This window comes from Amblyraja radiata, chromosome 4 (genome assembly GCF_010909765.2).
Source record: "Amblyraja radiata isolate CabotCenter1 chromosome 4, sAmbRad1.1.pri, whole genome shotgun sequence".
NCBI lineage: Eukaryota > Metazoa > Chordata > Chondrichthyes > Rajiformes > Rajidae > Amblyraja > Amblyraja radiata.
Genome location: NC_045959.1, coordinates 44,690,426 through 44,709,936, shown reverse-complemented (window position 1 = coordinate 44,709,936; position 19,511 = coordinate 44,690,426). Strand labels below are relative to the sequence as shown.

At 40.4% G+C, this 19,511-nt stretch overlaps 1 protein-coding gene across 2 annotated transcripts in view; it reads right to left on the bottom strand.

Moving 5' to 3' along the window:
- Positions 1-1,864: 1,864 nt before the first annotated feature.
- The window catches only part of jph1 (junctophilin 1), a 181,180-nt gene continuing 163,533 nt past the window's right edge, over positions 1,865-19,511 (bottom strand). The window contains exons 4-6 of one of the 2 annotated variants that reach the window (XM_033019284.1): positions 7,737-8,380; positions 4,048-4,143; positions 1,865-3,947 (exon numbers count right to left, since the gene is read on the bottom strand). In XM_033019284.1, the coding sequence (XP_032875175.1) occupies positions 4,063-4,143; positions 7,737-8,380 (725 nt within the window). In that variant the 3' untranslated portion in view covers positions 1,865-3,947; positions 4,048-4,062. The remainder of the gene's footprint in view (positions 3,948-4,047; positions 4,144-7,736; positions 8,381-19,511) is intronic. The other variant, XM_033019283.1, reaches the window with a different exon arrangement.

The window sequence follows — 19,511 nt, the reverse complement described above, 5'->3', positions numbered from 1 at the left end:
CTTGGCTTCTTGAGTAGATCAGGGAAATTACACTCTGCAACATTTGATGTGTTTGTGTTCAAGAACACTACGGGTCACCACAGTATTTGTCTGTGCTGTTGGTGGGAAGTCACTACTCTTCCTGCATGGTTCAGCCAACACTGGGGAAAACTGCATGAAAAAATAATAGGTACAAATTGCAGGTTAAGAAATCAGTGTAATCATGTGTATCAGCTCTATACCACACCCTTCAAAGGCCTCTTGGCAACCAGAAAAAAACTTCACAATCATGTCTATTAGATAGCGTTTTCGGTCCTGCTTTTTGGTAGCACCAACAGTGCCGAGCAGCTTAACTTTCTACTTGACAAACAAGGTCCTGTTTATAGACAGTAGACACAAAATGCTGGAGTAACTCAGCAAGTCAGGCAGCATCTCTGGAGAGAATGTCCTGTTTATGGTGTGATATTGTCACTCTGAAGTGAAAAGGCGACATGTTGCAATTTGAATGAAATATTCTTTTTTTGTGTGTGGAAACGTCACTATCACTGCAAGGTGGACCAAGCAATCACTTGGTGAAACAAAGTTTGGTACAAATCATTAAAGCTATTTTATTTAACTATGAAAAAACAGAGCAACAGTCATGATTAGATTCACTTGGTTTTATCAGTACAACTTGTCTTCATGTAATCATACAACAATTATGAACACACTATTCACCACTTCAGCTGGTACTATGGCTTAGATTAAACTAAATGATTTTCTATTACTCTTACTTGGGTTTCTAGCTGCTGCAGCGTTACCAGGCTGACGACTTGCAGCATTCTTGTTTAAAACCTCATTCATATGCCTGTGTTTTGGTATTTTCTGTCTGCGTCACAGCAACATATTGCATTAAAAATGTTCCAAAACAATCGTGAAGGTATATTTTCATTGAATTGTCATCCTTTGAAGCTAAAGGTCTAGTTCAATAGAATTTAAGCACTTGTCATTCAGAGGCTACTACCAACAAAATTTGGACGGAACTTAGCTTTCCCCTATATTCTGGTTCTTATTTGATATCCTAATTTGGGGTTTTTTGTTTAGTTTAGAGATACAGAGCGGAAACAGGTCCTTCGGCCCACCGAGTCCGCACCGACCAGCAATCCCTGCATACTAGCACTCTCCTACACACACTAAGGACAATTTACATTTATACCAAGCCAATTAACCTACAAACCTGTACATCTTTGGAGCGTGGGACGAAACTGAAGATCTCGGAGGAAATCCACGCAGGTCACAGAGAGAACGTACAAACTCTGTTCAGCCAACTGCCCATAGTCAGGATCGGACCCGGGTCTCTTGTGCTGTAAAGCACTAGCTCTACCATTGCGCCACCGTGCTGCCCTAGGGATGTTGTTACAATTTCAGGTTACCTCCAGTAGCAGCCTGCCTTAATGAAACAGGTCAATGTGTTACTCGTCACTTGACACGCAGCCCTTGGCAGGTCTGAGTGTGGTTTGGGCGAGATAAGAGGAATGGAAGCCTTTTCTAGGCTGCCAGCCTCTCCTGGGTTGTAACAAATAATCTTCCTTGTTTTTGTGAAATCAGTCCTATTCTCACTACTTCTGAAACCACTTCTGAGATGACCATAAAATTGCCCGACTTTAAAGTAGAATGTAATGTTTTGAGATTCACTTGTAGCTGGACTGCACTCTGATATCAGTGCTTTTGGTCCCCATTTAGGATTGTGAAAAAGGTACGAGGCATTTGATTCAATCGTACTTTAGAGCAATGCATTGATAAAATAAATTCATTTTCTATTTCCTGTCTGTGCAAAACGGGTCAATGGATCTCGAAAAGCTAATATCGGAGTTGTAGCTGGCATTCAGATAACTGGCGCACACAGTGTGACTGTAGGAACAAATAATAGTTTTATTCTCAAGCAATTACAGTCAAGTAAACTGCACAGAACAAATAAAGGATGATAGGTTTACAAAGAACAGAATTAAATAATTCCAAAGTTTCGAACACCAGAAAAAGACTTTCAAAATGTTAGAATAGATAACAATTTATTGACAACTCAGAAGAGTTGTCCACTTGGCGTATCATTTGATAAATATAAAGATGTGTATAGCATGTCATTTATTTTAAAAAAAGACAAAAAGGATCCATGCTAAAATAGAGCTGTGTACATTTAGAAAAATGCCAGCAGTTTCTGGCTCATGCTTCTTAAAAAAGCTCATGATTTTAATAAGAAAATTCCTTTTTTTAAATTAAATTACTAAAGTGAAGTTCATTTCCAAAAAAACATTCCCAACAACTCTCGATTTTTGTGCCAGACAAAAAGGTTTCTACATAAGCTTCCGTTACATTTGCACTGACCCAATGGCACGTTCTGAGTTAAAATTTCCATCTGCAGTAAGGTCAGATTTGATGCACATTGAAGACAATTAATCTTTTATTCTCTTTGCCTTTTCAATTCTCTTCTTCATTTCACACTGTTTACATACATAGGATTCAGAACACACCTCTGCAAAAAACACCATCTATTACTGATCTGAAATCAAAGTGATTTCAGATTATAAATAATGTAGCATTTACTAACTCCACAAACAGTACTGATTTCTTGATACCAAATGAAACTGCCCCAATGATACTATTTTGCATGGAACCATGCAAACTAACATACGGGACACATTTCAAGTCAGTACCTGTGGAATAGTTAATTTTTCTACAACACACATATATATATTTATATATATATAGATTCTTTTATTAAGTTATCCAGCCCTTGCATTTTTTGAGATTAATATAAATCTAGTGCTCTAGTCTAAAATCAATCACTTCAAATACTCAACCCTTTGAAATAAACATGCCACCACAAAAAACATGGAGTAATAAAACAAAATGATACAGAAATCACCTTTGACTACGTTAATTAGAGTCAATTAAAATAATTAAGACAGATATTCCACAAACATTCCAAAAAAGTCCTCAGAGGCCAATACATTTGAGGTAAACATGATCATTTCTGAAGACTTGTAAAGGCGTCAGTTTCTTTAACATTCAAATTACAATGCTCTACCTGAATGTATTCAACTCAATAAAATTAATTCCATTAAAATAAAATCCACATGCAAAAAAGATCCCCATCCTTAATTCTGGTTTCTTGGTGTTCACACATATGTTAATTTGGGTTTACGGTTTACCACGCTTCAGAAAATCTCATTAACCAAACAGACGATCCAATTTCAGTAACTGATGGCAAAGGAAAGGAACTTGTTTTGATTTAAATAAATGCTCTAAATATTAGACAAAAAGAAAAGTTTAATCAGTGACAGAAAATGTATAATTTCCATGCAAAAAGTATGTGAACTGTTTTTCAGAATCTCCCAGAACACAGTACAAGATGATATGAACAGCAGGTAATGGAATAAGACTGGGTGAGTGATGCTGCTAATGTACTCCTTTTAACGAGATATGAGAAGCCACTGGAAATTGCATTCACAGCATAGAATCTTCCAACCACATTCCTCTGGCAGCCGTACCCTTCTCCCAACTACATGGCAAGACAGTAAAAAAGTAAGGCAGCTGTTACCGTCCATCAACAAAAGTGCAGTCTGTACATTTCCAGTTAAGTCACACTTCGCAAGAGCAGATGGAACAGCCATGCACTTCAGTGGTTAGGCTGGTTCAGCAGATATTTCCAACAACACGGCCACTTGCTTCAGTTTCAGAGGATCCAGAGCCACAAATCATCACCAGGGGACACATCAGCCCCTGACTTAATTTCCATGTCTCATCTTTCCTGAGTACCACACCAAATTCAAGCCTCTTTTCCTGTGTCTCAGCATGTCTGGTGTCAGTAATAAGGCTGATGGAACAACTGCAGAGAACTGACGGCTAATACCCTTAATTTTCATGACTTCACTGAAGGGTCAAAACAGTTAGATCATTAAATAATTATGTTGAATCACATTCAGGCACAGCTATAGTTAGACAAGAAAAAATGAACAGTTTAATGACAGTGATAAGAAAATAAAGTGAAATTTTATAAATAATCTTTGACAAAGAAAATTAAATTCTTACCTCGGCAAATTCTCGTCAAGTCAGGAAATGGACAAAAAGAATAGCTAAACCAATATTCAACAGCATAACCAAGATGACCAAGATTGTATTTGGACTCTGTAATTTTTGTAAATAAGATTTGTTATCAATGTTGGAGATGCAACTTATTTTGGTAGAATAATTTTAGCACAATTTTAAAAACAGTTCCCACAACCATTTCATTTCTAGATAGCTTCTGCACAAATTCTCATTGTATTACACAATGTAAATTAATCATTTCTCAGTCCTAGAAGCAAACATTCCACAAGTGGCTTTAACTACATTTAATATACATTTTGCAAGACTATATATCTGACTATGCAAGGTCCTCCTGGTACAATGGATAGAACATCAGTCAAGTGACCGATGCATTCTGACACTTACAATTACTTCTACTTTGAAGTGATGAAAATGTTTTTAGTTTTGAAAAGAAAATCTCCCAACGGGAAATAATGGCACATTTGACAAAGTAATTACATTTACAACATCTGACCCTCTCAACGTACAAGGAGAGAGAAGAGACTAAGTGAAAATACATACATCAAACCTGTTAAATGTGCACTGCAGGTTGAACCTCATTTAAACTGAATTGATATATGTTAAAAAGACTAATTTATCAATGTTACATTTTGGGTTGCTTGTGTTTTCCTAAAACTCTTTTCCTTAGTTTGCATGTAGCATTTTCTGACATGATTCTGACATGCATTAACACCTAACCTATGAATTCCTCTAATGTTTACGGTTCAGGCACCTATAACAGCAGATTAAGTTGAGTTAAACAATTTATCCTAAAATTATTCTGAAATATGTCATGTTGGTCATACGACAGGTTGCTTATTTATACATGGTGATTGTCCATTAGTTCATAAATCATAGAGATGGCCACGTTATTTTGTATTATTTTCCTGATTTCCAGCCTAAGCAACAAATTGTCTTCAACAAATTCTTGTTGCGCCATGGTATACAATGGCCCTCAGCAGGTATTTGTAAATTAGGCATAGGGATTCGGTCAGTGGAAGGACATGGTCAGAAATTAAGGCCTTTAATTTTTTTTTGAAGCAGAACTTGTAGAAATGGCTTCCACCCAATTTCACATCATATAGACATCATATATCAACACACACACACACACACACACACATATATATATATATATATGCATATACATATATATATACATGTAAAGTGGACAGGAAACAGAAGCCCGATCATAATATACAGACCATTTTCCATACTTTCCCTCGTCTTCGACTATTTGATAATATGCTAAGAATCTCGAGAAAATAGTTGGTGGTCACCATTTACCCACATTTAAACATTTAAACATGTCTATATATATCTATAAACATCAGCATCAGTAACAATGTGAACCTACAGACTTTAAATGGGGGATTTGTATTTATCATATTCCTGCTCAAATAAAACCAACGATCATAACCGAGTTGAAAATCAATTACACTTGCTTAAGTTTTGATAAAATTTAATCTTTTCTGCGCAGAACTGAAAGTTGCTCCAATCTGGAGGTAGATATTTGTTTTCTGCATTTGAATGTTAAGTAAAGTGTTTTGGGACCGGAATGACATGTTTAAATGTGGATAAATGGTGATCACCAACTATTTTCTCGAGATTCTTAGCATATTATCAAATAGTCAAAGACGATGGAAAGTATGGAAAATGGTCTGTAAATTATGTCTTGGGCTTGGGCTTCGATATATTTTACTAATCAATTGCCAGTGAGACGCTGACAGCGAGTGAACAAAGTCATTAAGGCTAAAAATCCATGTCATAGAGTCACGCAGCATGGAAACAGGTTCCCTGGCCCAACGTGTCCATGTTGACAATGTGCCCCAACTGGTATCCCAATTTGACTCATATCTCTCTATATTTTTCCTATCCATGTACCTATTCAAAATGCTTTCATTTTACCTGCCACAACCACTTCCTCTGGTAGCTTTTTTCACCATATGTACCACCCTCTGCGTGAAAAAGTTGTTCCTCAGGTCTCTATTAAATCCTTTCCCTCTCACCTTAAACTTATGACCTCCAGTTCTTGAATCTCTGAGCCTGGTAAAGAAAAGTGTGTGCGTTTACCCTATCTATGCCCCTCCTGATTTTATACCTCTCTATAAGATCACACCTCAGTCTCCTATGCTTCAAAAAATAAAGTCCTAACGCCCAACCTTACTCTATACTATAAGCCCTCAAGTCCTGGCAACATCTTCATACACCTTTTCTGCACTCTTTTTAAATTAATAGCAATTTTCCTATAACTGGTTGACAAAATTGAGTTCAACACACCAAGTGAGGTCTCATCAATGTCTTGTCAATTGCAACATAAAGTTCCAACTTCTATACCCTTTGGATCCTCTTTAATCTCCTCTGCCAAAAATATCTTATGCCCCCTTCAGCTCACCTGATCTACTCCTTAAAAATACTCCATATAGACAACATCAACCATAATGCTCTCATAAACCCTTTGTTACTTTTCAAAGATTCAATCGGGGAGAAACTCTTAAAAATATCAATTTGAACTGTCCTTGACTAATCTATACATTTTGGATAATAGTTTATCTCAAGAATATTTTTCCCATTGTTGGCTCACCATGAAATTAGGATGACTGACTCACGATTATTGTGTCTTCCCCTTCTGTTTGAACCATGTCCTCAAGCAGAGGACTGTATAAAATCCCAAGCAGATGGTATGCTCAGTAAGCACAACCATATCGTTTTGAGCAGACATGATCTCATTCAGGCACACTACCAACAACAAGAAACCACCAATAAAATCTCCAATAGATAGTGAACATTTACTGGTAGCCACTCTTTCACAACTAACAGTTTGCAGAATACCATGTGCTTTTAGACTGGCATCTAACGTTGTGCAGTCACCTACCCCGTTGAGTCACACTTGGGCAAATGCAGGAGTGTAGCAGAAACACACACATCAGCTTTACTTTCCGGCCATCCCGTTTCCAAATGGTAATTGACTGCTCTCGGATCGATTGCCATTTGAAAAAATACTGTGGGTCATCATTACAGGCATGCTTGCTTTTTGCAAGCAAAGATCACCCTGTGCATAGTCATTGTATCTGGAAGAATTCCTTGGTTGCATGAAAAACATGGCTGGCAGTGAAAACAAGAACACTGCCTAATGCTGGTGCGTGTGGAGTATAATTACACATGTGTACGAAAGAACTGCAGCTGCTGGTTTAAATCGAAGATACACACAGAATGCTCGAGTAACTCAGCGGGACAGGTGGCATCTCTGGAGATGCTGCCTGTCCCGTTGAGTTACTCCAGTATAATTACACCTATTTAGTTTTATCTCAATCCTGCTCTAACTCTGAGATGTAATCTGTTTTCCGTTGGGGCACTTCATGTGTCAAAATGTAAGAAAAAAAGCATAGAATTTCTTGTGGAATTTCTTATGCTCTAAGTAGCTAATTTTTAATGGTTTTATATTGATGGATATATTTTTGGAAGACCTGCAAGGTTACAATACCTTTATTGCCAGATGAAGTATCTGGATTATTAAACGGACATGAAAAGTATTGGCTGGGAACACATGATGTAACAAGAACTACTGTAGGATAAGCCTGAATACGTATTATCTTTTCGTGATAGCTTACTAAATCCTGAAGGCAGCGGCATAGCATATGATAGATACATACCGACTCTTCCATTTCTTCTGATTCTTCCACACTATCAGCTTGGGATTTTAACAATTTCTTTGGTTCAGGAACAACAACAGGTAACTGTTTCTTCAATTTTGGCTCCAATTTTTTTTCTTTGACAGAAGACTTTATAGGCGACAGCCTTGTGAAGGTTGGTTTTGGCGGGGGTGGTTGCCTTCCGAGTAACATTGGCGAGGGATTGGCCTGATCTTCTGGCTCGTCAGGTGGCAGTTTTACTTCGGTGCGCACTAAGTAACCATGATATGCGCTATGTAACTGTCCGTTGCCGGCAGTCGTAGTATTGTAAGCTGGCGACTTCGGCTGTTTCCACTCACTGTTCTGCTTGGTGGCACTTTTTGATACTTGCCGATTCAATGAAGCTCCTGATACATCCTTGTTTACACTGCTGGAAGAGCCCTTATTGCAACTGGTATCAGGAGTTTTCTTGTAGATTGGTGGTGATGGAGGTGGTGTGGGCCCAGGACTATGTTCAGGAGTATGTGATGGTGTTGTACCTTTCCTGTAGAAATGGGGACTGTTATTTACTGATGCTGGTTTTGTTTCTTTTGGCGGTGGAGGTTCTTCTTTCTTCTCTGTATATCCCATTGCCTCCTGCACTTTCTGCTTAATGTAGTCAAGACCTAGAAAAAGAAATGATATATTTTACTAATCAATTGCCAGTGAGACGCTGACAGCGAGTGAACAAAGTCATTAAGGAGAATATAAATCCATTTTAATAATGGCGAAACAATGAAGGCATACAATGAAATATTATCTGGGCAAAGATACAAGAAAATCATTGATGATAAACCAACACCAGTACATTACTAGGTTATGTATTTTGTACAACATAAGAGACAGCAAATCAGTTCATAACACAAGCTTTTTAAAAAAGCTGGCCATTTAGTTCCACGAATAAGCTTTTCCCCCATTACTGAACTTTCCAGCTTATTCAGTGGATAATTCCATTAACACATTTGGAGTCGTGGAGCTATACAGCATGGCAACAGGCCCTTCAGCCCATCCTGTTCCTGCTGATATTCTGGGCAGGTTCCTTGCCTGCATTTGATCCATCGCTCTCCAAATCCTTCCTGTCAATTTACATGCCCAACTGTGTTCTAAAAGTCATTTTTGTATTTGCTTTCATCGCTTCCACTGACAGCTTATTCCAGTTATGGACTACCCTCTGAGAGAAAAGGTTGCCCCTGAGGTCCCTCGTAAATCTCTTCCCTCTGACCGTAAGCCGATGCCCTCACGTTTTAAGATTCAGATTCAGATTCAAACTTTATTGTCATTGTGCAGTGTACAGTACAGAGACAACAAAATGCAGTTAGCTTCTCCCCAGAAGAGCGAACATAGAATATGAGCAATAAATATATTTACGTACATACAGTCGTAGTAGTGCAATTTTTTCTGGTGGAAGGAGTGTGGTGACTGGCAATCACCGAGGTACAGAGTTAAGTAATGTAACAGCCGCAGGGAAGTAGCTATTCCTGGACCTGCTGGTCCGGCAACGGAGAGACCTGTAGCACCTCCCGGATGGTAGGAGGGTAAACAGTCTGTGGCTGGGGTGAGAGCAGTCCTTGACGATGCTGACATTCGCAGACATTGCTTGCTTTGGACAAACTCAATGGAGGGGAGTGAGGAACCGGTGATGCGTTGGGCAATTTTCACCACCCTCTGCAGCGCTTTCTGGCCGGAGACAGAGCAGTTGCCATACCATACTGTGATACAGTTGGTAAGGATGCTCTCGATGGTGCAGCGGTAGAAGTTCATCAGAATCTGAGGAGACAGATTAAAATCACCTACCTGTGGAAAATGCTTGTGAGGGTTCACTTTATCCTTGCTTCTCATGATATTCTAGATCCTGCACCCTCTCTGAGTCCTGTCTCCTTTTCTTCTTGCATTATTCCACTGAGCTCAATCCAAGGAACAGCATCTCATCCTCCAAGGTATATTGTAACGCCCAGGATGCTCCCAATGAATTCAACAATTTCAAGTAAACTACCTTTCCAGTTTGTATCAAAACATGATTTCCATTTTTCTCGTTCTGTGGATTAACAAGCCTTCATTACGCCCTCTTGTCCAACATCACTATGATTATTGTTGTTCAGTCTCTCTTGGTTTCTACCCAGTCACAGACATTCCATTTGTTCTCTCAATGCCATTTCCTTCTCCAATTTAAAACATCTGAATTCTAAACCGAATTCTAAAGGGCCTGTCCCACGAGCATGCGACCTGCATGTGGCAAGCGCGACCTAAAGGGCCGGTCCCACCAGCATGCGCCTGCATGCGGCAAACGCGACCTAACGTGGTCGCTTGAGCCATACGGCATGCGGCAAGCGCGACCAAACCAGAAGCGGGAGCCGCAAGGAGGTCGAGTGAGTGACACGGCGTCGAGGTGGCTGCGTATGCCCGTCGAGGCGGTGCGTACGGCGTTGAGGTGGCTGCGGGCCGACAGGCCGTTGCCGCGCGGAATGTTTAAACACGGTCAGTTTATCGGAGCCCCGCGCGATGTCGGGACCAGCTCCGCACAACTCCATACGGCTACGGCGATCGAAGTGGGACCGGCCCCGCGAGGCTGCACGGCTCAAGCGACCACGTTAGGTCGCGCTTGCCGCATGCAGGCGCATGCTGGTAGGACCGGCCCTTTAGGTCGCGATTGCCGCATGCAGGTCGCATGCTCGTGGGACAGGCCCTTAAGTCTGAAGAAGGGTTTCGACCCAAAACATTGCCTATTTCCTTCGCTCCATAGATGCTGCCTCACCCGCTGAGTTTCTCCAGCATTTTTGTCTACCTTCGATTTTCCAGTATCTGCAGTTCCTTCTTAAACATGAATTCTAAACTTTCCTGTTTATGATTTAAAAACAATCACCAACATTAACTCTATTTCATTCCCAACAGATCTTGCCTGATCTGTTGAGTATTTCCATCAATCAATTATTTTTTTATTTAAGGCCATTTTTATATGTCCAAATATGTTGGTGTCCATATGTAATGGGAACAGAAATCCCGGTAGTGCATTCCGGCTGGGAAGAGTGCTACCACGTGGCAGACTTACCCGGCTATTCTGGCATATAGGAAGCAAGGAGATCTCATGGAAGAAGTAACCTGACTGCAGTCAGTGGAGGTTCCAGGGTTTTAGAGCATTATTAGGCTCCAAGCTTGTTGGCGCATATTTTCATAATTATCAGCAGTTGCAAATAACCCAAGAGCATGATTTATGATACAAGGACCAAAATAGTGCAGGTTATGGTTAGGCAAGCTCAAAATATGATCCATTATGGCCTTTCCAATAGCTCCAGCAATATTATTTCTACTTTAAAAATCTTTTCTAGGTGATTATTCATGTGCAATGAAGTGTTTTGGGATCTGTGTCCCAAATGTACTGTATAACAACGTAGCAGTATCAGCTGGCCTTGCAATAATAGCTGCACCCCCCCCCCCACCCCCCCTCCCTTTTCCCCCACTCTACCCTGTGCTCCACCTGGCTGGTTACTCATTTTTCTCTTCCACTCCCCCCCCCCCCCCCCCCTCCATTCCCTTCTATCTATATTCCTCCTCTGGCCTCACATTTAATGCCTCTTATACCCTTATCTTATCTCACGCTTTTTGTCTTTTCATTTTTTACCTTTGACCGATCATCTACCAATCAAAACCCCCCGCCCCCAACCTGTATCCATCTATCACCTGGCCTGGCCTCACCTCTCTTCCAGCTTTCTCCCCGCTATTACAATCAATCTGAACAAGGGTCCCGACCTGAAACCTTGCCTATCCATGCTGCCTGACCCTCAGAGTTACTCCAGCACTTTGAGTCCAAAGTAATGTGTTTCGAGGTGAAGGTGGATGGAAAGGGAAGGGTGGACATACCAAACATCTGAAAGTAGTGGTAGTATGTCCTTGGGAGAGTGAGCCATTAGATGGCTGAGGAAATGGGTCCTTGGGATCTGGAAAGGAGATCCTAGCATTTAGATAGGACGTTCGACCAGATTACCAAATGGAATGGACCCTGGAGAATGCAGAATAATCTGCCGATTATCCACACCTGGATGTCAGGCATCTCATGCTCTTAGATGGTTTTTCTGGAACGTCAGAGGTTGAGTGGAGACTTGATAGAAGTTTATTAAATTATGAGAGGCATAGATACGGTAGACAATTAGAACCTTTTCCCCAGGGTGTAAATGTCCAACACTTAGAGGGCATAGCTATAAGGTGAGAGGGGAAAGTTTAATGGAGATGTGCGGGGCACGTTTTTTTACCCAGAGAGTGTTGGGGGCTTGGAACGCATTGCCTGGGATGGTGGCGGAGGCAGACAGGATAGTGGCATTTAAGAGGCTTTGGATAGGTACATGGGAGTGCAGGGAAAGAGGGATATGGATCATGTACAGGCAGATGAGATCAGTTCAGCTAGGAATTATGTTCGGCACAAACATAGTGGGCCAAAGTGCCCATTCCTGTGCTGTACTGTTCTATGTTCTATTACTGATTGGTGTATTGGCATTTAGAGTCGCAGTCATACAGCATGGAAACAGGCCCTTCAGCCCAACTTACCTATGCTGCTCCATCTACACTCGTCTCATCTGCCTGTGTATGACCCATATCCTTCTAAACCTATCCTATTCATGTACCTGTCCACATTTATTTTATCACTGTGATAGTACCGGCCTTAACTGCCTCCTCTGGCCGATTGTTCCATATACCTACCATCCTTTATGTAAAAAAAAGATGCTCCTCAGGTTCTTATTAAATCTTTTCCTTTCATCTTAAACCTATGTCCTCTAGTTCTCGATTCCCATACTCTGGGTAAAAGACTGTGCATTTACCCGATCTATTCCCCTCATTATCTTTTATACCTCTATAAAGATCACCCCTCATCCTCCTGTGGTTTTAGGAATTAGGATGTTAGGAACTTAGGCAGTTTGTTAGTACTGTAGTACTAACAATTGGGTGTAGTGTAGTGCTTAGCTAAGTCACAGAATAATCTGCCATTTAACCACTCCTGCATGTCGGGCATCTCGTGCTCTAATGTGGTTTCGTAATGCTACCTTTGTGATATCTGACAGCAAAGGATTTTACATTTCCGGCCAAGGCACACGTAACCATGGCTTAAGCAGATAATTGTGTTCACTTCAAACCTATTGCAAAATATATTTGAAATTTCCACATTGGTTAGTTCCCCTTGTTTCTACATGGAACAGTTGAGCCAAAGCACAATGGATATTTTTAAATTTTATATAAATCAATTTGGGTGTTTCTTTGCTTCTTCTCGGCAAATCATTATTAAAATTAATAAACCTAAATCAAGGTTAATAGATGCATCAGAAGATGCTGGAATCGGATTTTATGTTCAATTTACTAAATTAATAAATGCATGCATTATCGAGGATGGGAGGAAGATGCTGGATATGGATGTGGTGCCAGATGTTGCAAGATATTACATTTTTGTTGTGTAGATTATAACATTTCAATTTTAAAAATCTGATTTATCTTGATATATGTTCAATATTATGCCAACATTGTAAAAATTAGTTTAAAAATTATTTAAACGTACATTGAGAAAAAGGAAATTAAATAAACCTGGAGAGACACCGTATTATTGTCCAATTGGAGTCAGTGGGCAGAAGGTAATGTGGTGGCCATTGCAACAACATAATATAACAACAAAGAACATATTTCTGAGCTGCCAGAAATCTGTTTAGTGTTTCGCATGTGTCACATCTGGATCAGTTATGTAATGCTTAGACTGCTTGCAGAAAAACTGACATGGCAATGTAACCAAGTGCTGATATTGGTATTACTATCTCTAGTTGACTAGAAATCTGGGTGTTTGTTTATCTTTTATCCCAAACTATGTTGTGAGTTATAATGGCTGTAAATCCTTTTTAATCCTTTTTAAAACTAAAAGCCTGAGTGTTGCCATACCATCTAAAGTAGGGAATCGATGCACATCAGCATCGTAGTGCAGCTATTAAAGATGTTTATTTTTATTCTGTATAGGAAAGTAAATACATCTGTTTAAACGTGCATTTGAAAAATCCAAACTTGGTGTTCCATTATATTACATGTAATCCTTTATGCTTTGTGAGATCAGGAGTCTATAGTTGTTAGCAAAATAAGTTGTGGTTTCAACATATTGTCACATTCTTGACTTTAATTCTAATCATTGTCAATATTTCGAAGGAAGCACTAAGTAACTTTCCAGCTCCCTATTTCATTTTCAACTTGTGGCGCCTCCTGAGAGTGACAAATAACATATGTCACCGTAACTATTTTCTATTCTGTTTTGATGTTTTCATTATTTTCATTAGAAGTTAGAGAGAATGCAGAAATGATTCACGAACGATGTTGCATGGACTGAAGGGCTTAAATTATAAAGAGAGATTGGATTGGAAATGTTTTCCTGGAGTGCAGGAGACTGAGGGGTAATCTTGCAGAGGTTTATAAAATGATGAGGGGCATAAATGGGATAGTCAGTTTTTTTCTCCAAGGTGGGAGATTTTAAAACTAGATGACAAGGTAAGAGAACATAGAGCATAGTACAGCACAGAAATGGGCCCTTCAGCCCACAATGTTTGTACCAACCATAATGCCAAGTTAAACTGATCTCATCTGCCCGTACATTATCCATAATTCGGATTTTGTCCCGTATGGTTTGTGGCATTAATCTCAACGTTTACTTGTAAGTTTTTGTAGTTCGCATGCGCAGCTTTCTAGTTTGGGAACAGTTTAAAACAGAATGACAGCAAGGATGTGGTAGCATCTTTGAGCATCTAAGTTCAAACAGCATCATGCTGACTTCTAGATACAGGGAATAAATTGCTGGAAAATAAATTGCATTTAAATCTTGCCAAAGGAGATGAAATAAAAATGTTGATGTGAAAATATATAAAAGGAAACAAATACTATAAAAAATGCACCTAAAAGTGCAAAATGAATTTCCTTCTGAAGGGCAGACAGTTATTTAGCAGTAATTAGCGCATGTTTTTAACAGTTGACTGTAGAAGCCATAACTTATTCACCTATCTTTCAAATGAGAATATTGGGTTGGCAAGAAATGCAGATGCTGGTTTAAATCAAAGGTATCACAAAATGCTGGAGTAACCCAGCGGTACAGGCAGCATCTCTGGAGAGAAGGAATGGGTGACGTTTCGGGTCGAGACCCTTCTTCAGACTGATGGGTTATTGGCCTTAGTCCAAAGCCCGACAGTGATTCTCGTGCAGATTCTATTAGTATTTGTGGAAGAGAAAGGGTTTCAATTGCAGCAATTTTCATATGTATGCATTTCATTGTACACTGGAGACTGCAGGATTCATCCTTCTTTTCCCACTCCCTCCCCAACTCCTCCTTCAGCTCCATCTGGTACAAATTTGGTAATTTCACGTTGCAAATGTTTATAGGCATTAATGTTGCAGGTTTGATACTGTAATGATGGCAAGTGGTAATAATCTCACTCTTATTACTACAGCTAAATCAGAGCCATAAAAGATGTGTCCAAAATGGTGAATGAAACCAGTATCAATATCTTTCTATACGAACATGAAAAGAAATAATGCTTTATTTAGGTCTTCAAAGTAAAAGTGAATAAATATTTGAAGAAACATAGAACATAGAAAATAGGTGCAGGAGTAGGCCATTCGGCCCTTCGAGCCTGCACCGCCATTCAATATGATCATGGCTGATCATCCAACTCAGTATCCTGTACCTGCCTTCTCTCCACACCCCCTGATCTCTTTAGCCACAAGGGCCACATCTAACTCCCTCTTAAATATAGCCAATGAACTGGCCTCAACTACCTCCTGTGGCAGAGAATTCCAGAGATTCACAACTCTCTGTGTGAAAAAATGTTTTCCTCATCTCGGTCCTAAAAGATTTCCCCTTTATCCTTAAACTGTGATATTCTGCAACTGTAATAACAGTTATGTCCAAATTAATAATAGAAAAACAAAGAATGATAACAGCAAAAAATAAGGAAAAGTTCAGTGTTAAGAAGGAATTTTGTCCCAAAATTAACTAGTAAGAAATATTAACAGTCAGCATATTGGCAGTGAAACATATTCGACCATGACATTACTAAAGTACACAAACAAAGCTCACAAAATTTTATTAATAGAGTTACTGAGATTTATGACTTTATTTTTTGGATGCTAAGTGTGACCTACATACTTGGAGTAAGCACCTGTGATTTATATATTTACCAATCTCTTCAACCAATCTCTAATGTGAATATGTACATTTATAGCAGTCGGAAGGAGCCTTCTACCGCTTGTCCACCTGCCCGTCCTCCTTACCCCACCCTATCAATCAACAACAACTAAAACTTGATACAGTTGTTCCAAGGAATAGGAGGTGAAGTGAAAAATACTGAAGGAAAAATACAATGATTTGAAGCCTTCTTCACTCACTATGCTGCAAGGCTTCAGCTTCTCCTGAAGCTATCCGCAGCAAGACCAACCGCTGGGGAATGGGTCAAGTGCTCTAAGGAAGAGGCCACATCCACCAATAATATTCTAAGGAGCAACTTCCCAACCTTAACTTCAAAGTTCAACAATGTGGGACACAGTACAACTTTAGTGGCTGCCATGACAGTGGGGATGAACTTTTATGCACGCGATACTTTCTAGACTACGGCTGGAAATATTCACAATGTCTCGCAGTTATCTGCACAGTATTATACACAGATGTCACTGGTGCTCTTTTCTCAAATAATGTTTACCACATTCTCAAGTTGATGAGAATGTGGTAGGAGTGTAGGAGTCAACAAAGACGCAAGGTGCCATTACCTGTGCAACCCTCCTTTTGCGAGCAATCCATATTATTTTAGACTGGAACTGGATGAAACTCCACTGCTTTGAGACCCACCTGGCACAAAGTGAGCACAAATTATACAGATCAATGCCTAATGTCACGGCAACAGGCATCATATCTTATTTTTTGCAGCAGACGGCAGCTGTCATCACACCAAATCAATGTTGATAAGGTCTAGCAGCAAACTGACTGAGGGCTTCAGTGTGGAACTCGTGCATACATGCCCACCATGCATGTTGCCATGCTTAGTTTAGTTTAGTTTACAGATACAGCGCAGAAACAGGCCCTTCGGCCCACCAAGTCTGCACCGACCAGCGATCCCTGCACATTAACACTACCCTACACACATTAGGGAGAATTTACATATACACCAAGCCAATTAACCTACAAACCTGTACGTCTTTGGAGTGTGGGAGAAAACCGAACATCTCGTAGAAAATCCAACATTCATGGGGAGAATGTACAAACTCCGTACAGACAGCACCCGTAGTTGGGATGTAACCTGGGTCTCTGGCACTGCAAGCGCTGTAAGGCAGCAACTCTACCACCGTGGTCGCCCATTGAAAAATGATAGATGAATCTACTGGCACATTGAATCAATGATTCAATGATTCTGTTGCTTAGATTTCATTCAGAGAGCTTTCTTGCATTCAGGGCTGAGCAGGCATTACATTTCTCATGGTCTGCTCTACATCTGACCAGCATAGAAATATAGAAAATATCGGCCGGAGTAGGCCACTTGAACATAGAGTCTGCTCTGCCATTCAATGTGATCATGGCCGATCACCCATCTAAATGCCATCTTGCCACTCTTTCCCTCACTTCTTGGTATCTTTTGTCTCCCAAAATTATCTCTTTCTCCAAATATATTCAGCAACGTTCCACTGTGATCGAACATTCTGTTGGCTCCCCGCCCTCTGAGTGAGGAAATGTTTCTTGGTCTCAGTCCTAAATCTCTTACCCTGCAACTGAAACTCCAACCCCTCATTCTGGATTGCTTCTAGTCAGGGAACACCCTCCCATTGTCCCCCCATTTCTGAGCTTCAATCGGATATCCTCTCATTCTTCTGAGCTCTCTTGAATACAAATTAGTTAATGTAATGTCTTCTCATTTGGCAGTCTTGCCATCCCAAGAATTAGTCTGATGAACATTTGTTGGCAAGGATGTCACTTTTAAAATAAGACGACCACAACTGAGCATAATATTCCAAGTGTGATCTCACCAAAGCCATGTGTAATTGTAGCAAAATATCCTTCCCTCTGTACTCAAATCCTTTTATTGTGAGGGCCAACATGTCATTTGTTCTCTTAACTGATTCTTGTACTTGCATGGTTGTATTCACCAAATGGTGCACAAAGATTCACAGTCTCTTAATATATCAGAGCCCCAAGAGTGGAAGCAGGAAAAAAAGAGAATTAATAAGGGAGATGACAACCCAGATATCTGTTTTGCACCAATTCTATCCATGAAGAATTCCTTTGAGTGGAATACTAAAGTCTTCATCATCAATGGACCCACATCTTACCTTACTTTTGTCAGTTGTCAAAGCTGCTTCACCCAAGACAACAAAAAAAATCACACCATAAAGACAACATTTCAAACTAAATGTATAAACAAAACCTTTAAGGACTCAACTGGTTGGTCTTCATTCTCTTAATGCCAGTGTGTGTCCTAGTGCCCGCTGATAGTGCTACGTCAATAAATCATGGAAGGCCATTGAATTTCAGTGGAGAAATGGCAAGATGACCTTGAAAGGAAGATCTCCAACTGCTCTGAGTCAATATACCCTACGTTGGATGACATCTTCTTCGTATGGAGAGCATCAGTTTAGGCTGGCTAGTGCCAACTAGCAACATCCCTAGTTACAGTGGCAGGGATGGGAGAAAGAAAGAAATATTTTTTTACAAATGAATACCAGAGTTCCATTAATTCCATTGGAGACTGTTTCAGTGATTTTAGAAATCTGTGTCAAGATCCTTCTTCAGACGCATCCCAACCCGAAATGTCACCCGTTCCTTCTCTCCAGAAATGCTGCCTGTCCCGCTGAGTTATTCCAGAATTTGTGTCTATCTTCGGTGTGAACCAACATCTGCAGATCCTACCTACACATGGAGTTTGTGGTGTGCTAAATGCAGCAGAGGAGTGTTCACCCGACGCCGGAGTTCCAGCTTTCCGGCAAGAGGGCCTGAAAACATCGGACTGGCTGCGGAGGCCACAAATAGGCCCCGACGTCGGGTGATTCACAGAGGAAGAGGACTTAACTTTTTGATGCCTTTCCCCACAGTGGAAAACTTTGATTCTGTTGTGGGGGGCCGTTCATGTTGAATTCTATAATATGTTGTGTCATTTTTCTTTCTTTTAATTTTTCTATGGATGTACGGAAACATAATTATTTATTTCATGTAAAGCACTTTGGTTTTAACGCGAGTTGATTTAAAAGTGCTATATAAATAAAATGTACTTACTTACTTAAGGGCCTGTCCCAGCAACATGCGATAGCATGCGTTTAGCGTGACCAAACGTGGTCGCTTGAGGGGTACGGCCTCGCAGGGCCGGTCCCACTTCGATTGGCGGAGGCGTATGGAGTTGTGCGGGGCTGGTCCCGACATCGCACGGGGCTCCAGAAATCTTGCACTGGTCTGGTCCGAAAATGCCGTGCGCCAATGGCCTGTCGGCTCGCAGGCGCATTGAGGGCGTACGTAGCGTCTCGGTTTGGTCGCGCTTCCCGCATGCAGTCGCATGCTCGTGGGACAGGCCCTTTACTTTCCCCGTGAAGCATCGTTATATGGCTTGTGTTGAGGGAGTTGTAAAATAACTGGTTTATCTATCTTCAAGCAATTCAACCCATTGTCTGATATGTTCTCACCAAATGCCATTCTAAAAATAGCCTGCGAAATGTCGCTCCTACAAACATTTTGAACTGCAATCACACTGCATTTAGCTTCTGTTGTCTCTTATTGTGCTT